Genomic DNA, 22,006 nt, shown 5'->3' with positions numbered 1-22,006 from the left:
CATACACGGAAAACTCACCCGTTTTCCTACAAGCCAAGGACAAATGACGTTGTATACAAGGGCCCTCCTCCACAACACCAGCCAACGAGCTCTCACGCGGAGCAAACCTCCGACGTCCGCTCCACATATCCCATCCACTGAATATCTTTATCGATCGATTTCGCCTCAAATAGAGTCGGTATACAGTGATTACTTCAATATACACGACATAGATTGTATTAATGATGTTAAGATCTTGTGCGGCGCGCAAAGAGTGATGTCATGGCGACGATGAAGATGTTGACATCATAAATGTGTAGATGTAGCATCACGATGTTATATGTAGCCCTACAGCGTGTAAGACAAGACTTTTATCCTCTTCATTCTCACAATTCTTCAGTGATCATACACAAATACCCAACAGAAAGCTCAATTGAACGCTTATCTTCAAACACTTCACACAAATAACACAATCCTCATGTCTATGAACCCCGAGTCTGCTACTCCCCAACAGGGTGAGTTCCGAAGCAAGGTCGCTCCCGCTGAGCCCCTCACAACCAAGGGCGTAAGTCAATCGTCATAGAAGCACTCTCCATTATACACCATACTCACATCTGCCAGCACAAGCCCGGAGTTCTCGTTGGCAACGACGCCGTTCCCGAGTTCCACGCCGAGCAACATCCCGCCGGCACAGCTCCCCCCGAGAACACCTTCCAGCCCAACGCTGAGACCGAAGTGCCCGCCCAGGCCCCCGATGCCTCAGGCGGCGTGTCTGCCTCTGCAACTCTCGGAGGTGCTACGTCTGCTGATGTGCACACCGGTCTAGGCAAGCCTGCCGCTGGGCAGACGAGCCAGGAGCTTCACGGTCGGGAGAAGAAGGATCGCTCTGGTCTTACGGGTGTTGGCGCGAATCCCTCTGATCCTATTCATGATATGGGTGCGGACCGGGATCATCCTACGAACTATCGTGGAAAGGGTGGTGAGAATGCGGTGGATTATCCTGGTGCGGAGGATAGAGAGCCTGTTAAGGCTGAGCAGGTTGCGAGTGAGCGCGCTTAGGTGTCTGCTGTGCGGACGGGATGGAGCGCTGTGTATTATTAGCCATGGTGGCTTAATGAGTCAATGTCAATGATATGAACCAACGGATCGTGTCAAATGTTCCATGTGCGATGAGGTGTGAGGCTAATGGCCAGGAGGGTTATAACATCGGTTGAGGTTCACTTCGCTCGGCGCGCCCAGGGGGAATGTGAGGTCTGGGATTGGCAGGATGATAACGCCCGGCGTTCATAGCTGCATCCGAATGCCGGTACTCTGTAGATCTGCAGGACTTGTTCGTCTTTAGCTCCGGCTGTAATCGGGCATGTCAGCAACACGGGTCCAACATCAACAACCGTCAATGGATCCTGGGCTGTAGTGTCGCACACGGCGAAAGGTGATACAAAAACGACCAGACCGAAGACTCAATGAGCAACCAGCAAGGTAAAGCAGTGCACACTACACTTGGGCATCAATGTATGTGCGCCATTTGCTTCAAGATAGTGGCAATGGTTCACTACAATGCAATGCAACCCATCGAGGCATAATCATCCAGCTTTGACCCCTCAGCCCTATGCAACACAACAGTCTGCATCCTCAAGAATGCCTCGCGATGCGCCTTTTAATTATACAGGATCAAGCGTTGAAACATGGATGTCGCCATGATCGTCGTAATCCCTCGATTTGGGATGAACTCAATCTTCCTCCTGGTACCGGCAGTGCGACTTTGAACTTTGACATCCCTGCTGAAGCGCCTCCAACGGTCCCCGGATCTCCCCACCCGCCGCGAGGGGAACTTGGACAGGAGTCGATTGGTAGGCTACGGAGTACCTATTCATGGATTATGGGACAAAGTGCGGCCGCTGTGAATTGTAGTGGATGCTTGAAAGGTGAGGGAAAGGCCAGTGGAAGCTCTCTATCTCTAATGAATGGCTAATCACTGACGATTGAGCGTGGGGGCTTCATGTCTAACTAAGCATCATCGTGAGACATCTGAAACGGCTCTCGCTATGCTGAATATGACAGTTTGAGTGCCCAATGTAGCAATCTCTGGCTCTCCCAACACTTGTTTGGGCATTATTTCTCCTCATTTGTCTTCGGAAGCAACGGCAGTTATTCTTCAAGTCTGGGCCGAGACCCCGTTTCCATGCTCTAGCGGATCTCAGGGATATCCACTACCACGCGCCATATAATGCTAATAAATCTTGTTCTTATTCTTGTTCTTAATTCATGACGCATCGTTATTAGAAGGATTCATTTATTTAAAACATAAACCATTATAGCAAGGCTGATTACTCTTCACAAGTACCGAATAACATGCCGTAATGTAATTTCTAATAATCTCAAATCAACCTCTGAATGCCGAGACAAGAGATATCAACATCAGAATGCACATCATAAGTTTTTATCATTAACCACAATAACCGCCGTGTTCACACCAATCATCGCAGAATCTTCCAATCAAGGAACTCTATCCCCGCCGTGATCAGACCCGGGCCCCCCTCCACAAGCCGGCAGCTAAACCAAACCCATCCTGATCCATAACGTCTCGCCTCGTCCGTCCAGGCTCCAGCGATCAACGGAACCGCCGTTACATCTAATTGAGCTTCTAGATCCCGTTAGACACGTCAAAAATCGCTAAGTTTCGCTATCAGTGCCCAAAAGACTCAGCTCAACTATCAAGATCATCTCCTCAAAAAGTCAATTCAACCTCTGGTGGATGTGACTAACAAAGATAAACCTTGCTTCGTCTTGCTTGGCTCTCTCCACATTCGCCTTCTCCCTTTCCCCCCTGGTTCTTCTTTTAATGAACTTGTTGCTTCTCTTCTTCGAACGTGGGAATAATATTTCTTCTTGGGGTTCGTCGTTGATATCATCCCACTCAATTTCGGGGTCTCACCTCATGACAAACGCCGCTGACGTTGAAAGATTCCACCGATAGGTTCTGCGCTTTGGCTTAGCCAGGTACGGCACAGCACAGGCACAGCAGAGTATTGGGTCGGTACATCAAGGCCCGCCCCCTGTAAGCTCCAAAATCGAGTACCGAGCTGGTCCCCCCCGTTCTACTTTACCAGAACGGCTTCTCGTCTCTGCGCGAGCGGGCTTCTCCTCACACAAACGATATTCCTTTTCGAGCCTTGAACCAACAAGTCGTGTCTATTCTGTCTTGGGCTTTTTTTGTTTTGTTTGTTGGTGGAACCCCTGGTACCTGTAAATCATGGAGATCCAGTTCTCGATCCCTATCACCGGAGGGCGATCCAACAGCTCGGCGCCGTAAGCCAGAAACCCTGTCGCACACAATATGGATGGATCCGAGCTGAACTGACTCCCGTCCTGTCCTTTAGTTCTTCATCAGGTACAGACACTGAGAGATCTGCAAACGCGATGTCTTCAAAGGCCGGTACGCATCGATTTGCACTCGAGACAAGGGCACGACATACAAGACGAAGCTCAAGTAGAGCTCGCACGGGCTGTGCTACATGTGAGTTCGGCACATGTCTTTCGTGAGTCTGTTACTAATGCTTCTTAGGCAAGTAAGTGTCATGCAATGCAGTTGGTCGCATGAACTCAATTCCTTGGAGCACGTATGGCGTAAGAAAGGCACTAACATCGTGAAGAAAGCGACATGTCAAATGTGACGAGACAAAACCAGCCTGTCTCAATTGTTTAAAATGGCGAGGTTCATGCGATGGCTATGGCGATGCAGCAGCTACACCCGCTGAAGGCGCCACCGAGCCTCGGCCGCGCTCAACAGCCTCAAGATCAAAAGCAACGGCGAACTCTGCGACTAACAAATCCCGTGCAACGTCCAAGATTAAGGTTACTACGGGTTCGACGGCTGTTGTGAAAGCAAGACCACCAACAATCCCCGAAGAACCTGCAATCAACACCATTTGCTTCACAAGTAGCGAGCAGCGATCTTACTTTGATGAATGGTCCGCTCTTAGTGTCGGGTTCCTTAGTGGGGGACTCGGAGACTCACGATTATGGACGACTACGATGCCGCAGCTCACATTGCAGGAACCCTCACTGAGGTATGCCGCTATGGCAGTAGGTGCACTACGTAAAGCTTCAAATGTCGAGTTTGAAGCTTCTTCACCAGGTAATGAACTTGCAGGCGACAACAAGCACTACCTCAACGCAATTGTCTACTATTGCGAGGCTTTACAATTACAAGCCAAGGCCAGACCGACAAAAGAGGGATTACGTACAGCGATGTTGGCATCTCTGCTGTTCATCTGCTTTGAAGCGCAACGAGGAAACATGCCAGCAGCTCTCAAGCACATCACTCACGGCTTCAGTATGCTGAACGAGCTTGCAGCTTGTACCGACAAAGCTCCCGGTCTTGTCAGAATTGCCCCAGCACCTCCAGCGCTCGTGCAAGAGATCCTCGATTGTTATAAGCCCTTGGAACTCCAGTCGCGATCATTCATGGGGTCGTATAAGAAGTTCTTCTTCCCCCCGAAACCACCCGCAGTCGCCGCAAAGCAGGCTCCTCCCTCACAAGCGGCCAGTCCTCGCTCTATATCAAGTCCACCAAGTCAACCTGGCACGCCATGGGCGAACGCACCTTCAGGTCAACAGAACCCAGTTGGTCTTCCAAGTCCACAGAGTCAAGCGAGTCCACAAGCCATGTCAGACCAGCAGACACCTCCTCGAGCGCCTCCGCAAAGACCACCGGGGATCGCTCCATTCACGAAGCACTCACCATACTTCAGGCCAAAGCAGACTAACATCAGGGTGATTGAGGATATGCCGGCTGTTTTCAGCTCGTTGGATGAAGCCCATGGATACTGGACGTTACTGCAGAGGCAGCTTGTGCAGTACATTCCTCTTCTGACAGCCACAACAGCACAGCTCGCTTTGACGAAAGTGAGAGACATGAAGGAGCTGAAGATAAAGCTAGATAGCGTGCAGCAAAACCCCAGGATCTCAAAATTTCTGGAAGAATCCAGGCATTGGCTTCAACGATGGTCAACATCATTCAGTCCACTTCTTCGAAGAGCACAGGACAATCGCCAGAACGACGAACAGTCGTATCTGCAAGCGATCAACTTTCACATCGAGTTTCTCATCCTTTACATTTACACCGCCATGCCACGATACTCTAGCGTCGAAACAGCAAAGGACCTCACGCCACAATACCGGGAGCTGAACGCCATTGCCGAGATTTTAATCGCATCGCGTCCCAACTGCGGTTTCGCAATGGACTCAGGTTGGACATGGCCCCTCTTCGTCTCAGCATTTGGCTGCCGCGATCCAGAGGTCAAACAAGATGCCATTCGCATTCTAGGAAAATACCCCATCCGCAACGCCCTCCGCGACAGTCGCGTCTTCCGTGCCATCGCTCTGAAGAACCTTGAGGTCGAAGCTATGAACGCAATGGAGGGCGATGAAGATGAGCAGTGGTTACGTCTGAGGAGGAGAGAGCTCGTCTTTGAGGATCTGGGAATGAACATTATCTTTCGATATGCGGAGAAGAATCAGGCCACGGGGGAGTGGGAGCTCATTGAGGAAGTGGCGGTGTTTATGGTTGGGGAGGATGGGCAGTTGGATTGGCATAGACAGCCTATCTCGGAGTCGGTGTCGATTCTTTCGGGTGTTTGTTAAAGGGGGTTTGATGGGGATAGAGGAGGATTTGGGTAAATAGCAAGCGTAGGAGTTTTGGCGTGCGTGCTTTTAGGCTACGACGATGGCCAACATGAATCTTACGACCCGTCTTTTAAGAGATGCTGGTAATTTGACATTATCTAGACGTGTTGAGGCGGTATCTGCTGTGAACATCAAGAGATGAATGACGATACTGTTCGGACAAGCTCAATTGTGCGTTCTACGGGGAATTAAACCGGCACAACAATCTTCCTAAACTGCATCTTATATCCCAATGCTTATAAGTGCAAAATATGATTGTTGCTATTTTATTTGACCAATGTTTGTTGTTTTGTAGTGTTATCAGTTGGTCGACTCATCCATTTTTCACGTGAAATCAGCAATTGACCAACAAACAGACAGTAAACCTACAGTATACAGCATCGATATAAACTATAAGTAAACCAGCATCCAATAAATACTAGTATCTTATACTTACAGTACTTGAGGTCCTATCTACGATTATCTGCCGTTATTCTTACTATCATTCATCCCCTTTCAACTGTCAAGTTTAGGGTATCTACCTCGGCGCAGATGCCGAGGTCGTCGGCCTCAGGCACGCGCCACCTCCACATTCTGAGTGAGGCACCTGGACGGGAAGTGACGTGCCTGTGCCTCGGGGTTCGGCGGGCTAAAGCGAATCCCCAATCCAATCCAAGCCCAACGCAGCCGAGCTGAGCTGGCAGCACCTCTCCCACTCATTCCATCATCACCGACTACCTTATCACCATCATCGTTTCTATCAATACCGCCGATAGCGCGTCATGGCTGGCGACTGATTCCAATCCCGCCAACGACCGACTTCACGCGCGCTCCGCTCCTTTAATATCGCTGTTTCCCCCTTGTCCGATCATCGCCGACCAACTGGAGAGAGACGGAGAATATGGACCCTTCTATGAAGCGCGACGTGCCTGCTCCGGCTGCGAATTCTACAAATTTACCATCTGCTACGACGAATAAACAACAGAAGAAACCTTCGCTCGGTCGCATTCTGTCATTACCGCCCAAATGGCTGTCTACGTACGAGGAGTTCATAACCAAGAATGCCGGTCAGGTGTCGCAGATTGAGAGCGCTCTACGGAGCTTGACATATATAATTCCAGGTAAGCTTCTCTGAGACGGGTGCTCAAGTATGGAGCTGTTCCTGACGAAAGTACAGGCCGCTTCCGCGATGCCGAAATCGCATCAGAGTCAATCCACTCGGGTGTTCAACTTCTATCTCTCTACCATGACTCTCTCCTCCAAAAGGCCATCGCGCGTCTGCCGATGGCGAGCATGCCATCAGCACATGCTCGATATACACGATACTGGACTCAACGGAGTGGTGCATACCGAAGAATAGCTATGTTTTTACAAATGATCATCTACACAGAGATGCTATGGGAGATGACAGCCAAACGACGAGGTGGCGAGAAGTCGCGGTGGAAGGTAGTCGTGATACTGGAAGCACTTAAAGCCTTCTGTCGTCTTCTGCTGCTGCGCATTACACGGTCGCGTCCACTCGTCACGCCCGTGCTGCCTGAACGCGAGCCCATCCCTGAAGATGCGGCCGCGGATGAAGAGGAAGAGATTGCGTACCGAAGTGAAAGTGAACTCATGGACGACGTTTCGGTGAACGGCTCTGCGTCAGGATCTTCGCGGGACATGAAACCCGCGCACGAGCGTGAATGGACCATGCCCCGAACAGGAATGAGCTTACCATCATTACCAGAGGGAGGAGACATCAGCTCGTATCTGCTGGGACGCGTGCTTACAGCTGACGACATCAAACCCGCGACCAAGCTCCTCAATCAACTTCAGGGAAGTGGTCAGGGCGCTGAGATACTGCAGATCTTGTCACCGCTTATCTACGCTTCAGCCATGGCCTACAATATCAGGAGAGGTGGCGACAAGAAGAACTGGACCCCTTGGTTGATCGGCTTTGCAGTCGAGTATGCTGCCCGGCAACTACGAGACCGAGGGTTACGAACCACATCTCTAGAGCGGGAAGAATGGAGCAAGCGTGGTTGGGCCATGGGTTGGTGGGCGATGAGGGGCGCCGCATACGAGAACATCACCAAGGGAGTCGTCGGAGGTGTAACGAAGAGAATGCCCTCCTTCATTGGTGGTATCCTTGAGGACTATGAGTACCTCTGGGAGAATTACTACTTTAGCACGAGTGCATAAAGTGTACTACTCACTCAGTGCACTGAACTTGGTTTGGAAAGCGGACCATGTCGTCTCAAGTACATTGAAGACTATACATACTTTGCCGAGACATGTCGGCTGACGATCTCGGCTACTGGACGTTTTGGAAACTTTTTCTTCCAAGTAAACATTACGGGGCATAGCATACACGATCGGCAGATGGGCAAAGGACGGCTAGCCATGCGAGCATTGACTTTGACTTTGATGAATACCCGATATGGAATACAACCCTCGCGCCGGTGTTGCACGATTGCTCTTCAGCTCTGCTTGTCCGCCTGTGCGGTCTGGTCTTTCCCCAAAGCCCCAAGCCCAAGCCCAAGCCCAAGCCCAAGCCTAAGATCGAAAGTTGGAGCCCTCCTCTCCGATCCCATTCGGAGCGATCAGGCATAGTGTTTCTCTGATCGTCCCTGATGGGGGGTTTTGGGCTGCCAACTCTGGATGGTGCGGGTGTCTAGACGTCTTAGTCTAGATGGGCGATCGCAAGGGTTTGCACGGACGAGAGCACAAACCTGACGATCAGTTACACCTTGATCATTGTACGAGTTATTTTTTGTCTCTATCTCTTCTTTCTATAGTTTAATAAGGAAACGAAATGTAATCATCCAAGAAAAGTAACGGCGAACTAGAATCGGGACTAGAAAATCGGTGACGTTTTAGTGGAAAGGGGGTGGAGCGGGGTGTAGGTCAAGTGAAGGCGAGCCAAGCGAATGGAACTCAACTCAACTCAACTCGAGCCAGCTTGACTCCAGTGCGCGTGGCAGTGCTCGGCCGAGAACATGAAGCCCCTGTAAATGGAACGGTACCTTACAGCGTAGGATGATATCCGTAAGAAGGAGGGAGAAAAGACCCCGATTCCGTTCGGCTCTCTGCAGCTTCGCACGACAAAAGAGAAAGACGGAGGTGCCGGGGTGTGGAGGAGGAGGTGGCGCACTCGGAGCCGGTGCGTTTGGAGGCTGGTTTCATGTTGATTTGGAGGAGCGTGCAGTGGGCTGTTGTGTTCAACAGTCTCTCTCTTCTGCTGTTGAGAATCTTTCAGCTGAAAAGAGAGACAACAACATCTTCTCGAAAGAGACGGTGAACGAATTGCCGGAAATGTTATCTCGCAAAAAAAACGTGGTGCTACTCGGTCCCTTGCATGCAATACATATTTGCCCTTTTATATATACCCAACGGGCAGGGTATAGACGGTATATCGCTCCTTTGGTATAGAAACGTTCTGTTCCCGAGCAAGGTTCGTCGAGGTACCATGCTTAAAAAAAACAAAACCCTTCATCCCCTATTTCTTACCCTGCCTCTGTCTCTTTTATCCCCGGGCTATCTCAGCTGGGTAATTGTGTGCTGTGCTGCGCTGTCGTGGTGCGTAGGTACCCGAGCCAAGGATGGTGAAACGTTTGACGTTGTGATTTTCTCTGTGAAGAGGGGGCTGAACGGGAAATGCGGGAGGACTAAAAGGCAACGATACAATTAAAAATAAACGCAGACAGCCGCACATGTACGTACAAAGTACACAGAGCTAATTATGTTTTGGCCGACGTGGGACAGTGATACATAGTGTTCATGGTTAAACATAGCAACACGAACCCAACTTCAAGGGACGGGCTAGAAAAGGGTCTTCAGCGACATGCTTGTTGCATATGATCTGCTTTTAATGCTGGAATACGAAATGGGATCCGCAAATGAATCATGTTGTGGATATGGATGTGCCTAAGGAGATTTTAGCCGTCATTGAAGAACACATGGAAGCTAGACAAACACACTGGTGGCTGCATAAGTGTCTCTGATAGAGCGGAACTCGACGAGAATCTTCAGTCAATTCTCGTGACTTTGTGCCCTTTGATGAAATTAAAAGCACAGACCACGAGTCTCGGCGACCATGCCCAGAACATGATAGCGTCGTGGATCGGTTCATGTGATGATGATGATATGTAACCTCTGGTCCCTGACTAGAACAGATACGGATAAACTTTCAAGGACCAGTAACGATGCGACCATGAAAAAATATAACTCTACCTTAGTTATACGCGGGTCAGCAATATCGTGAACTGTGGGTAATGAGATGTTTGCTAGGTAGTCTAATCGGCACCAACAGAGCGTTGTCAGGCGGGATGCAACTCTAACATCGTCATCATCAAGGTTCTCGACCTCTGGGTCGGTCGGTCAGTCAGAATGGCCATGCTCAACGGCGAAAGGGGGCGGGACATGGGGAGTCGTGATACGCGAAATGATGCACGTAAGAGCAAAGGAGCGAGCTTGCGAGCTTCTCGAACTTGAACAGTGCGTGCGTGACCCAAACTTTACTGCTAGTTAGCTTCTGGCTAATCTCCCAGAGCCAAGACAAGTTTTTGATGATTGACACCAGCGGAGCATTTCCTCGTGCTGCAGATAGATACATGCTGATGCAGATGCAGACGCACACAACCGAGCTGAGGCTGTTGAGTTCGTTCGTTCGGGCTCGTTTGAGTCGTCCTGACAAGAGTCATGCAATTTCCACACGTGCCGCGCCAGTAAAAGCTTACCCCTGTGCTGGGACGCATTAAAGACCCTAGTCAGTCATCATGTTGCGTTCCATGCTTAATGCCCGGGGAACTTCAATTACAGTGCTGAGAGGCACCAGCCAATTCGCCTCGCTCGAAAAAAGGGTGCACACAGACGAAAACACAAACTGAATGAGGGTCCTGCGTTTGCCTGTCGTTCGTTGCGGGTGGAGAGGCCAAGACGGGAGGAGATAGGTAAGCGATGACGATGATGACAGCGGCGATCCAGGGGTTGAGAGAGAGCTAGAGTTAGGTAGTTATCCGACTCACCCACGTAGTAGCTACTGTATGCTGTATAGCAGATCCAACCACAACGTTGCTCGTCTGCCCCTTGCGTTTCTCTCTTCTCAGTCCGGGCTGATGGAAGAGGCGTCAAGGTGCGACGTTGAGTTGCAGACACGATGATGATGGTGCCATAAAACCACTACAGGTCCGAAAGGCTAGCCCAGTCTGTCCAGTCGCTCAACCAACCCCAACCCGACCCCGACCCCCAGCTCCAGCCTCAGCTTCAGACCCAGCCACAGGCTCCATCATCCTGGAAGCTTTGAAATCGAGCTGTAATCCGGAGTTTGGATGCTGACCGAAGTGAATTATCGTTACCTGGTCATTTATGATGTGAATGAATGGTCTTGGGCTTGACCCGGCACATGTCATGATCCATGCATGCCTGGGCTCGACTTCGACAGTCGCTGTAACCCAACAGCGGAACTCTTTTCAGCGTAACAACCAACCCTTAAGAGAGACCCTCTTCTAGGGATTCTTTTCTTCTTTCCGGTCGCTACCCATGTTAATATGTATACATAGAGCGGCATACACGACATCATTCGAGCCAAGGATCTTGCTCCTTTTCTAGTCGGGGCCTTCCCCTCGGACCTACTGTATGCCTGTAGTGGCTGATTGGCGGAAAACCGTTTCGAAACGCTCGACGGGCGGCGTCGACGGTTATCTTCTGTCTCATTCCAGTGCATGCAGACACAGTAAACTCTTCACTGACTGGCTAGGCTGGCGGCCGTTTGATGGCTGTTGGCTTTCCCCAGTGAACGTTCCTTGCCGTTGGTGTTTCAGGTGAGCATAGCTGTTACAGCGCGGGTTCCGGGTTCAGAGCCAGATCAGATCAGCATTCCGCCCAGAAAGGCTGGAAGCACGTTTTGACCTGTGTGGCTAAAGAACTGTGCCTTTACGGGACCTACGGGCAGCCAGAATTGATCTGATTGACTGAATCAATCCCAGAGATTGCCAGAAAAACGTGGCAATCCCTATCATCGTCAGCTAGCAAAAACAGCTCTGATAACAAGGGACGTGCCACGGAGTATACTACCTTGATTGAGGCAAACCCCGGAGCAAAGAGAAGGGATTTGGAAATAGACAGCCCAGGATCAGCAACCAGGCTCTTTAGCACAACGACGCTTGGGCAAAGGGCGCCGCCTTATTGTATCGTTCAAAAGCAATGGATCTGTGCTCTGTGGATCATATGCCATGCTCGTGTCATGGAAAATTCGCATTCTCAACAGCTTCATTACGGCCATTACGGCCTTCCTTCTCTCAATGACATGACAGATAGGACTCTCGCTTCTCGGTCTCCCGAACACGACCCCATGTCGATTCTTGTCGCCCTGTGCCTGCAGCCGATGCGCGCGACAGGGGCAATTAATCCTATTTACTTGATTAGCCAAGAAAGAGACATTGCATTAATCAAGCGACAACGCAAAGTGAACACAAGCAAGCAGGCAGGTAATTGAATTGCTATCTTTAGAGTCAATATGTGGTGAAACACAGGTCTTTCTGTGTTTGTATGGCTACAGCACACACTGATACACCATCACGAGATGTTTTGGCTGTCATGTCACAAGTGAGCTGGCGCCCTTTCTGTCGCTGGCTGTTTTGACTCGAAGCTCCCGCCATCCATCGTTTTTGGGATTGATTGACTGCCAGGACCTGGTTCTGAACCCCCCCGGCTCCTGTTGGCTTGGTGCTTGGCTTGGCTTCTGGTCTTGGCTAGGCCGGTTTCTGCTGCAAGACCCCCTGTCCTGGCTCCTGGGCTCGTCATTGACCCCTGGTGCCGCTTCGACCCAAACAGAGCAAGGATGTGCCTGTCTCGTCGCCCATCAGGTCCCGCCTGTCGGTCGACGGCGCGAGAGAGGGGAGATCTCGTTGTTATGACGCTCTAACAGAGAGATCGTGATGATTTGAGAGACGAGCGAGGCAAGATGGAGAGGGATAGAGATGGGGAAGGGGATGGAGGAGCAAGGCGAGATCGTCGCTGTATGCTTAGTAGAGCGGTTATCGAAACGAATCGACGGGAGCCATTCAGATGATGACAGTAGCGTAGCGCTCTCCGTTATTACATTACTTCGACAACGGCTTCATCCGCGAATAGGGACTTCGGTAGTGAAGCACAACGTGCTGTAAGGTAAGCAGGCGTACATTGGCAATGCAATGCAGTCCACGGCCAGTCAATAGGATCCTTCCTGTACGTCACGTCACTCACTATTCAAATGTATGTATGCATGTACCTGTCGATTTTATCTCATACCTTATCCTTGATCTTTCCTCGATCCCATCCCCCGGATCATTTTCTCCTCCTCCACATCATCCATAGCTTCTCTCACTCACTCACTCTATTCTCATCCCCGTCTCCCGTCGCTTTATCTACACTCTCTCACGAGGAATAAGCTCTTCTATTTTTGGGAAGCTTATTCACTCAACTTCACTCGACACGGGTAGTTGAGTGAGTGATCTTGGATTTCCGTCCTCTTGATTTCCACACGGGAAACCATCCATCGCGGCTCGTCATTAATCATTAACTTTTGTGAAACTCTGGCTCAAGAGCCGGACAGTACGGGACGGGGCTTGGTACAGCAAAAAAAAAAGGAACAGGCCCCCAAAAAGACCGCAACAGCAAGGTACCCGAACCTAACCAAAGTGGTGCCCCATTTTAAACATCAGAGAGAATTTTGGTTGGTTCAAGCTCTATTTTTCGACCCCATTTGCTCCTTTCTAGGTTCTGCCCCAGTCCCAGTCTCGTGGGTGTCTGTTCCTTTTGGGGCATTCAGTCAGACAGTCAGTCAGTCATTGAATTGATTGAGCGAGTGGTGCCAGAATCACAAACCGACGCCTCAAGCACGGGCTCCAAATCGGGCCCGCCCCCCTTCTTCAGTGCAACAAGCTCCTTCCAGCAGCAGCGATAGCGCACTGCCTAGCTGTCGACAGCCGCAATTACAGCAGCAGCACAGAGCTACACAGACCAACTTTGTCGCACCCCCTAACTACTAACTAAAACACCAAAACACAAATGGCACACAAAACACCAAAGGCGATCGTTAATTAGTCGGAGAAATATCCTGGCCTGCACTACACGCCCCTTTCCCCATCAGCAAGCATCGTTCCGTCTTCTCTCCCCCCATCAGCCACTGATCTCTCATCTACGGCGGATACTGTGCTTGTACCGAACGACCAGGACCCAGTGTCCAACACCCCTAGTCTAGCTTGTTCCTCACTCCCACTCTCCCACTCCTACGAAAGAGATACTCCCTGTAACGTACCTGACTGAGCAAGTCTGGGCTCTAGGTACAGTAGGTACCTACCAACCAACGCTTGTTGCTGTTGCTGTCGCTGTCGCCGCGGCCTGTGCCTACTCCTACACTACCCTCCCCATCCCCCATCATCTTCCATCCTCTCCCGTCGTTGTCTCTTCACAACTCCAAGCTAACCGTCACCAACCTTTTTTTCTTTCGTTTCTCTCTTGTTTCTTTTGCTTCATATCCACTCTCGCTCAAAGGTCTTGGGACCTTAAACTCTCGCTTTTGTTCTTCGTTGTTCAATTGTTCCCGAAATCTGACGGAACCTACTCATTCGCTACCTTACCCCGTATTATCAATCAGCTCATCCATCCATCGACTTCAACCACATTCGCTTCAACAACCGCCTTATATCCAATCCAAAGTTTAAAAACCAGCTGACGAAATTCGACTACCATCATCGCATTGCTCATCTTGATTCACCTCGAAATTTCCGATTTTCCCCTCCATGTGAACGGAGCCCATGGACCAGAGACAGAGCCAGAATCAGCGACACTCAAGTCAGACCAGCAGCCCTCACCAACATTTCGATTTCCAACAGCACAACATGTCGCAGCAACCGAGTCCTTCGCCTCAGCAGTCTCACGACGCGAACCCTCAGGATGTTCTCGCCGAGGCCCGTAAGAACCTCCAGGTCCTGATTGACTCAGGCATGTCCAAGGAGCTTCTGCACCAGCTGGTCGATAGCGGCCATGGCCTCAGCTTGAACCTCAGCGCGATGTCAGCCATGCAAGCCATGCCTTCTCTTCCTTCTCAACCTCATCAGACTCCCTTTAGCCAGCAGTCTTCCAACCCGAGTCAGACGGCCCCTACTGCTTCGCTCGCTCCGCCACCACCCATGCGATGCCCTCCTCCGCCTCCTGTTGCCTCCAATGGCCCTAGTATCCAGACAATGACGACGGCTCCCAATAGCGTTTCATCCACTTCCACGACCCCCTCAGCTGAGATTAAGCATGAAATCATTTCTGAGGACATTAACTGTATGTGAAGCTTGCCCAACAACGAAGCCTTGGCCCCTGGAAGTTAGCTAACATTGATGCTAATAAAGTTCACAACCCAGCCATGTTTCTTCCCCCGCAAGCTGCGTTTAGCCATCGCCCTCGCATCTCCGTTTCCTCGACGAGCTCCGGTTCTTCTGGACATGCTTCCATCTGGTCGACCAACTCGGGACAATCTTCAATGTCTTGGCAGTCCGCTTCTACTTGCAACCGATCTCAGGCGCCGCTCCCTATCCCCCCTTCCAGCTCCTTGAACGGACTCGGTCCCATGAGTGCCCCGGTCGGCACAGCTGGTAAGACTAACATTTATTGGTGCACCTCGTGTGAGACCAGCTTCAAGCGCAAGTACGACTGGAAGCGCCACGAGGATGAGTTTCACGAGCGCTGGCGCAAGTATCCTTGTCCCGAGCCTGGATGTAACCGCAGCTTCTGGGGATCCAACTCGTTCAACCAGCACCACAAGCAGTGCCACGGATGCAAGACTTGTCCTCACGCCGAAAAGGTGGTCAAGTTCCTCCGAAAGCGCAAGTACTGGGCGTGCGGCTTCTGCTCTGCCCTTCACCCTGCCCGCGAGCGCCACGTCGAACACGTTGCTCGACACTTCGAGTCGGGGATGACAAAGGGTGACTGGATGCATTCTCGCGTTGTGTATGGTCTCCTCCACCAGCCTCTGATCCACGAGGCTTGGGATGCATTGGTTGTGAGCAAACAGGCTGAGTACAATGGCCGACGACCTCAATTCAGTTGGCACCCAAGCAAGACTGGCCGTGCACAAGGTTTCCTCGAGAACGAGAACCCCGGCCAACTTCAGGACCTGCTTGAGTTCTTCTCCGGAGATGAAGGCGAAGCTCAGTGGATTGTCAGCGTTGCGTACGATCTGGCCGATATTGTTCTTACCTCGGCACCAATCCCCTCTCCTCAGTACTCACACGCCAGTCTTGGACCCCAAGGCTTTGCACACGACCCACGAATGTCGTTTATGCCGCTGCCTACCCAGGGCCACGCAGGTCACCAGTCTCTGATGCCTTCACCTGATCCTCAGCAGACCCAATTCAACACGCCGTTCCGAAACACGATAATGGTACCTTCTCAACAATTCCCCTCACCCTCGAGACCGTCACCAGACTCTTCGTCCCACTCCCCAATGGGACCTTCAACATCGCCGTTGATGCCGCCACCAGCGCCTTCTCCGCTCGAGAAGCGTGAGCTGCCACCACCTCCTCACTCGCAGGGGCACGACGCTGGCGAGTCAATGATGGACTTTGAGTACTCGCCAGCACCGCCTGTTTTGTTTGACGACTGGGAGAGTCTCACAGGCTCTGTTGTCGAGCAGCCCGGTCAGCAGCACGACGGTGCTACAAGTGGCTGGGGCATGGTGCAATATTTCAATGACCCTCGCGTCACCTCATGAGCTTAAGTTAGCCACACACAAACACACACCACACACTCTTTGACTTTTGGACATTACCGAGCCATCTGATTTGCTAGCCCAGTTTTGGGTTCCCCCACGTTTTCCTTGAATCGCATCAACAACAACCCTTGCGGAGCACTTGGTGTTGCTGCAAGTATTTTCCTTTTTTGTTTTTCCTTAGTAGATAATGATAATACCCCTTCATCGAGACGACAGGTGAGGGCATCTGGATTGTTTTTTTATCTTGTCACGGCAGGCTGAAAGAAATGTATTGGGCTTATCACGTCCTGGTCCTGGATCAAAACGGTGGAGTTGGGTGATGCAGTTGTCCTGTCGTCCTTTGTTTCCTTTTATGTCATTGATGGATGAGAATATATGGGAGTAACATGGGTTGGTGGATTGAATAAGGGACAAAAACCGGTGATAAGTGAGCGAGGAAGTGTGTACTGGCATTGAGGTTGGTGCGCATTTACAGCGACGCTGAAGCGCCATATGCTGTAAGATAGGATAGGAAGAGAGAGAAGCAAGCAAGCAAGCCAGAAAGGAATAGAGAACCCGGAAGGGACGGATTTGAATGAATGAGTGCGTCAGAGGCTGAAATATATGGGATTGGTTTGAGGAATGTAGGGGAAATGAGGTGGTGGGTGTCTGAGACAATTGGGCTGGCATGTAGTCTACTGTACCTTGTGCGGACAGGGCTTTGGCTAGGGGGGATGTATGTCTTGGATCTATTTGGGTGCATGTAGATATAGTCACGAGTTACGATGCGTTGAGCTGTAATACACATTGAGTTTTTACTTTTGACCTTGAAGATACAGACCGATCATGATGAGATGGCTGAGTTGGTGGAGAGTCGACAAGTCATCGCCAAACAAGACTCTTCAGCGGCGCAAAAGTGAATGGTGAAGTCATGATATGAATGCTTGGTCTGACCAGAACATGTAACATACGTAGGTGAAGATAATGGGCTTGTTTGTTCTCACGTCGTGGCTGTGCGCTTTTGTTCATTCACTTGGTGGTGTACATGAGTGAAGACAGCGGTGACAGTCTCATGTACACCTTCAAAGTCCATTGTTGTTCCAGCAATGTCGACTTTTCACGAGTAACTATTTAACCAAGATGATCTTACCTCGAAGCATCTCATCTTCCCTCCTCACCGTTAACAGCTCTGACAAGTCTCACAGTAGAGAACAACATCATAGCTCAGGTAGTCTTCATCTTCACTAACAAACCAACACGACAAAACATCAGGACCCTCATCCATCATGCCTAGACACAGCAAGCGCTCAACCCGCAAAGTCGGCTTCCTCGACGCCCTAGGCCAATGGACAATGGGTCCTTCTCACAAACGCGGCCCTCGCTGCCGTCGTCACCCACGCAGCACATCCGCAACCCGCGAAGCTCGCCTCGCAAACGCCCCGGAGGACCTCAACCTCACAGCCCGTCAATGGCGCCAATACGCTGACGTCCCTCCTGAACCACAAGATGAGTGTGACTGCAGTGACTGCGGTGAGGACTGTTCTGACGATGACCAGAAGCCGCTTGTGAGTGCTGAGCCGCTGCAGAGGATCTGTTCCAGGTGGTCACACTCTGAGGGGTCGGCGTTAACGCGTGAACCGGCGCCTGTTCATAGAGATTCAGGGCTGAATCGCATTCTGGGGAGGGTTGAGGCGGAGATGGCGGAGGAGCACAGGCTTAGACATATGGTGAGTTATGATGCTGATAATGATGCGCTGTTTGCGAACATTCCTCGGCGGGACCAGAGGAGTCCAGGTGAGATCGTCGTCCACCGTCATCGTCTCGGCGACGGAGAGGATTACCTTGCAGTCGAGACCTTTGGACACGGCGATTCAAACCATGGCGACGCGGATGTTCAGTCCGTACGGTCATCGCAGTTCTTCCTGAACCCTCGTGAAGCACCCCCCGTGCCTCAAGATGTCTGGCCTTCATCACTTCAGCATGTCCCGGACAGCACAAAGACTAGAATCCAGTCGTGGAGGGATTGCGTCAAGGATGCGCCGGAGCCGGAGCTGGAGCCGGAGCCTTCGGTATTTGGGGGTAGTAATGCTCCGACGCTTTGGCCGGGGAGTGCAGAGACGCTTGTGCCGGATGATAGCCTTACGGTGATTGTTGAACGGAATAGCCAGGGGTCTTTGTGGAGGGGGTCGAAGGGTAGTGGGAGTAGACGACATTCGGGGAGGAAGTAAGTGAGTGAGGGAGAGAAGTGAGATTGGTGTTGAGGTAAGTCTTTTGGTGTAAGTCAGCGAGAGAGGGAGAGAAAGACATGTTAAGTATTGATAGCTACGTCTCAGTGAGAGATCTAGACTGAGCCTTGAGTGGTGAGTACAATAAAGTCCCCTTTGTCTGTAATATTTGTCTGATACTGATTTGATGCTGAGTGATGTGAGCATAGTGGTGGTTGTAAGTGGGTGGCCTCAGCTCAGGGATTGATACGGTAGGCTGATAACTCAATGCCTGCTGATGGCGCTCTACTGTCGTAGGAAGGTATAGCAGTGATATAAATTGATAGAATAGTGCATGTCAAGTGCTGTACTGTACTGTAATAATTGAGACGCTGACTTACACCAACACATCGGGACCCTTGCCCCCTGGCTCGGCTCCACTATGTACCGCATATCACTAAGACACATCGGGCCATCTCCATCTCCATCTCCAACTCCCTAGGGAGCTTCCACTTCCAAAACTTAACTATTTATTAAACTTGGACCTTTCTTTATACATCACGGCCCCGCAGTTTGCAACGACACCGCATCCTTGCCCTCTATACTTATCATATCATATCTTGGCTTCAATACCCCGAGCTTCTTCTCTAATCTCTCGCGACTGCTTATCAAGCTTCAAAGACGACCTGGTGATCCTGCGCACGCCTACAGACCCTTTGCGACACTTTCGAATGCGATTGGCAGGCAATTGGGTCCTTTGCTCCAAAGACTGCTCCATGAATTGATGCTTTAGACCTTTTCTAGGTGCATATACTATACAGGCAAGTCCTCGTTACGTCTCTGAATCAATTGCGCCAGAGTTGTCTTCAGGTCTCCCCTCCCTCCCAATTACACTCAGCTAACCTCCCCAGCGCCCATAATGACAATGACCACCCTGGACGACGATCGCATGTCCGCTAGCTCACCTGACTCGGATAATGACAACGACAATGATAATGACAACGATAATGATCGCAACGACATCGACGAGACGATGGAGGACGCTGATGACAACGGCGACCAGGATCAAGACGCAGAAGGCGACGACGATGATAACAACGACGATGATGACGATGATGACAATGCCGATGCAGATGCTGATGCAGACGGTGAAGGCGAAGAGTCTCAACCGCCTGCGACAGACTCAAACGATCAACCGAGCACCCAGATAAAATCTGAACCCGACGATTCGCAGTCACAGCCCAGGAAATCAGCTACACCCGCTCCGAGTCTCGACAAGCGGTGGCCCCAGCCGTCGCCCGAGTACATCAGCGCATCGTCCTACGATATCGTGCCGACCATGGCGGCGCCGCAATCCACGAGTGTCAATGCCATGGCTGTCACGCCGGACTTGAGGTACTGGATCACGGGAGGTTCGGACGGGTATATCCGTAAATATGACGGGCCCAATACCATCAATGGCAAGCTGGCCTTGACCGTCGCGCAGAGGCATCCGTTTGTGGACAGCGTTACGAAGGCTGGCATACTCATGTCGTACTGGGAGAATGAGGAGCCGCCGCCTCCGGGACGGGGAGACCAGGAGCATATCCTCTCGCCTGTGTATTCTCTTGCGATTCAATCGCAGGCTCTTTGGTTACTCTCGGGTCTTGAGTCTGGCGGTATTAATCTCCAGAGCGTCCGGCATGACGAGGGCAAGAGGATTCACTGTCTGCAGCAGCACACAAACGCTGTGTCTGTCTTGACAATGGCACAGGACGAAAAGAGCGTTCTCAGCGGTGGATGGGACAAGAACATCTTCGATTGGGATCTCAACACCGGTCAACCGATCAGAAGCTTCGATGGCAACGCAGGTCAAATCTCAGCTCTTGAACTCCGTCCCGCAAGCGGCGCCCCCATCCCAGAAGACGACGATGAGCCACCGCCTCCTACAACAATGACTACAAATAACGCAGCGCCTATAGCGAATGGGAACTTTACAGATCCGCTTACGAACGATGGAGTCGATGATATGACCGCCGACTTCAACGCCAACGCCCACCCCAGCAACGGCGATGGCGATGGCGACGGTGCAGCCTCACCCGCGCACGACAGTCTCTTTGGAGGAAGTGACGCGGGGAGCTTGTTCGGCGAGACAAAGGAAGATCAACCCTTTGGCAACGACGACGATGAATTCACTGCAGTGATGCCCGGCCATGGTCATGATAGTGCTATGGACCATTCAGCTGACATGGCCGCACTCGATGCAGGAAAAGATCCAGAACCAGAACCTGAACCGGTTCCGGAACCCGAGCCGGTCATTGAACCGCCCCCGCCTGAAACATCGCAGGATACAAGCGACGCTATGGACGTCGATCTCGTACCGGCTCCAACGCAAGCCACGGAACCATCTCAAGACGCACTCCCCAAGTCTGAGCCAACCTCACCCTCGATACTCCTCACAACACACACTCCCACGAATCATGATCCAACACAAACATCCAACACAACGTTCCTCTCCGCTGCAATGGACGGAACATTAAGGATCTGGGATAGACGCCAGCAAGATCCCGTAGCGCGCATCGGCACAAGGAATGGTGTTCCCCCGTGGTGCATGGGCGCCTGCTGGAGTCCCTCGGGCAACAACATCTACGCGGGCCGTCGCAACGGGACGGTGGAGGAGTATAATATTCACAAGGCGAAGAGGAACTGGGAACCTCACAGGACGCTCAAGTTTCCCGGGGGCAGCGGAGCAGTCAGTGCCGTGAGACCCATGATAAACGGCCGTCATCTCGTCTGGTAGAGTCCCTCCCTCCCCTTCCCCATTCCCTCTCATCAGTCTGTCTATACTAACAGTGTCCAGTGCCTCCCACGATATCATGCGTCTCTACGATCTTCGAGAATCGCCCATGAAGCACTCTAGCGTTCCCTTCCTCATCATCCCTGGTCCTCCCCGTGCAGGCGTCATCTCCAGTCTCTACATCGACCCGACAAGCCGCTACATGCTGAGCGCTGCTGGCACAAGAGGCTGGGAGGGTACGAGCACAGAAGTCCTCATCGGTTATGAGATCAATGCTACCAATGGATAGCTTGGGGTCGCGACTCTCAACTCGAACTGACTGACTCTCCAACTTCGGAAATTGGTCGTCGTGCTTTACACTATATATGCTGGAGTTGGTCATGGCGAGCTTAATTTATTGTTAGATTTTCCTGCCTCTATAGCAATTAGACAAACTTCCATTATTATTCCTCAATTCTTCGACTTCTCGAGTCACTCAATCAACAGCAGTCAGAGTTTGATACAATACTCGTACTATTTCTACACCAATGACTACATAATTTACAGTTCCTATCGTAAGTAATTGATTCAATTACTCCGACTGACCTCTCAACCTCCCGATAGCAATATCTCATTCCGCAATTGACGTGATATGTCACTACTCTCACACCACTTCCGCCCACAACATACCAGTCA

The 22,006-nt window shown here is 51.2% G+C and overlaps 6 protein-coding genes across 6 annotated transcripts; all 6 read left to right on the top strand.

Annotated features, from left to right (window-relative positions):
- Positions 1–312: 312 nt before the first annotated feature.
- FSUBG_10757 (uncharacterized protein) lies at positions 313–1,038 on the top strand (the record flags this gene model as incomplete). Its single annotated transcript, XM_036675367.1, has 3 exons — positions 313–336; positions 404–544; positions 601–1,038. The coding sequence occupies 3 exons, from the start codon at positions 313–315 to the stop codon at positions 1,036–1,038; spliced, it is 603 nt and encodes a 200-aa protein (XP_036533765.1).
- Positions 1,039–3,232: 2,194 nt separating this feature from the next.
- FSUBG_10756 (uncharacterized protein) lies at positions 3,233–5,625 on the top strand (the record flags this gene model as incomplete). The annotated part of the gene is made up of 2 exons (XM_036675366.1): positions 3,233–3,288; positions 3,633–5,625. The coding sequence occupies 2 exons, from the start codon at positions 3,233–3,235 to the stop codon at positions 5,623–5,625; spliced, it is 2,049 nt and encodes a 682-aa protein (XP_036533764.1).
- Positions 5,626–6,547: 922 nt separating this feature from the next.
- FSUBG_10755 (peroxisomal membrane PEX16) lies at positions 6,548–8,252 on the top strand (the record flags this gene model as incomplete). Its single annotated transcript, XM_036675365.1, has 3 exons — positions 6,548–6,767; positions 6,824–7,822; positions 8,011–8,252. The coding sequence occupies 3 exons, from the start codon at positions 6,548–6,550 to the stop codon at positions 8,250–8,252; spliced, it is 1,461 nt and encodes a 486-aa protein (XP_036533763.1).
- Positions 8,253–14,510: 6,258 nt separating this feature from the next.
- FSUBG_10754 (uncharacterized protein) lies at positions 14,511–16,372 on the top strand (the record flags this gene model as incomplete). The annotated part of the gene is made up of 2 exons (XM_036675364.1): positions 14,511–14,943; positions 15,012–16,372. The coding sequence occupies 2 exons, from the start codon at positions 14,511–14,513 to the stop codon at positions 16,370–16,372; spliced, it is 1,794 nt and encodes a 597-aa protein (XP_036533762.1).
- A 1,265-nt stretch (positions 16,373–17,637) lies between these two features.
- Positions 17,638–18,506, top strand: FSUBG_10753 (uncharacterized protein; the record flags this gene model as incomplete). The annotated part of the gene is made up of 2 exons (XM_036675363.1): positions 17,638–18,420; positions 18,489–18,506. The coding sequence occupies 2 exons, from the start codon at positions 17,638–17,640 to the stop codon at positions 18,504–18,506; spliced, it is 801 nt and encodes a 266-aa protein (XP_036533761.1).
- Positions 18,507–19,474: 968 nt separating this feature from the next.
- On the top strand, positions 19,475–21,620 carry FSUBG_10752 (transcription factor SPT8; the record flags this gene model as incomplete). The annotated part of the gene is made up of 2 exons (XM_036675362.1): positions 19,475–21,330; positions 21,395–21,620. The coding sequence occupies 2 exons, from the start codon at positions 19,475–19,477 to the stop codon at positions 21,618–21,620; spliced, it is 2,082 nt and encodes a 693-aa protein (XP_036533760.1).
- Positions 21,621–22,006: the final 386 nt, after the last annotated feature.

This window comes from Fusarium subglutinans (assembly GCF_013396075.1).
Source record: "Fusarium subglutinans strain NRRL 66333 chromosome Unknown NRRL66333_c0000190, whole genome shotgun sequence".
NCBI lineage: Eukaryota > Fungi > Ascomycota > Sordariomycetes > Hypocreales > Nectriaceae > Fusarium > Fusarium subglutinans.
The sequence above is the reverse complement of the archived record's forward strand: the minus strand, read 5'-3'. Positions and strand labels throughout refer to the sequence as shown.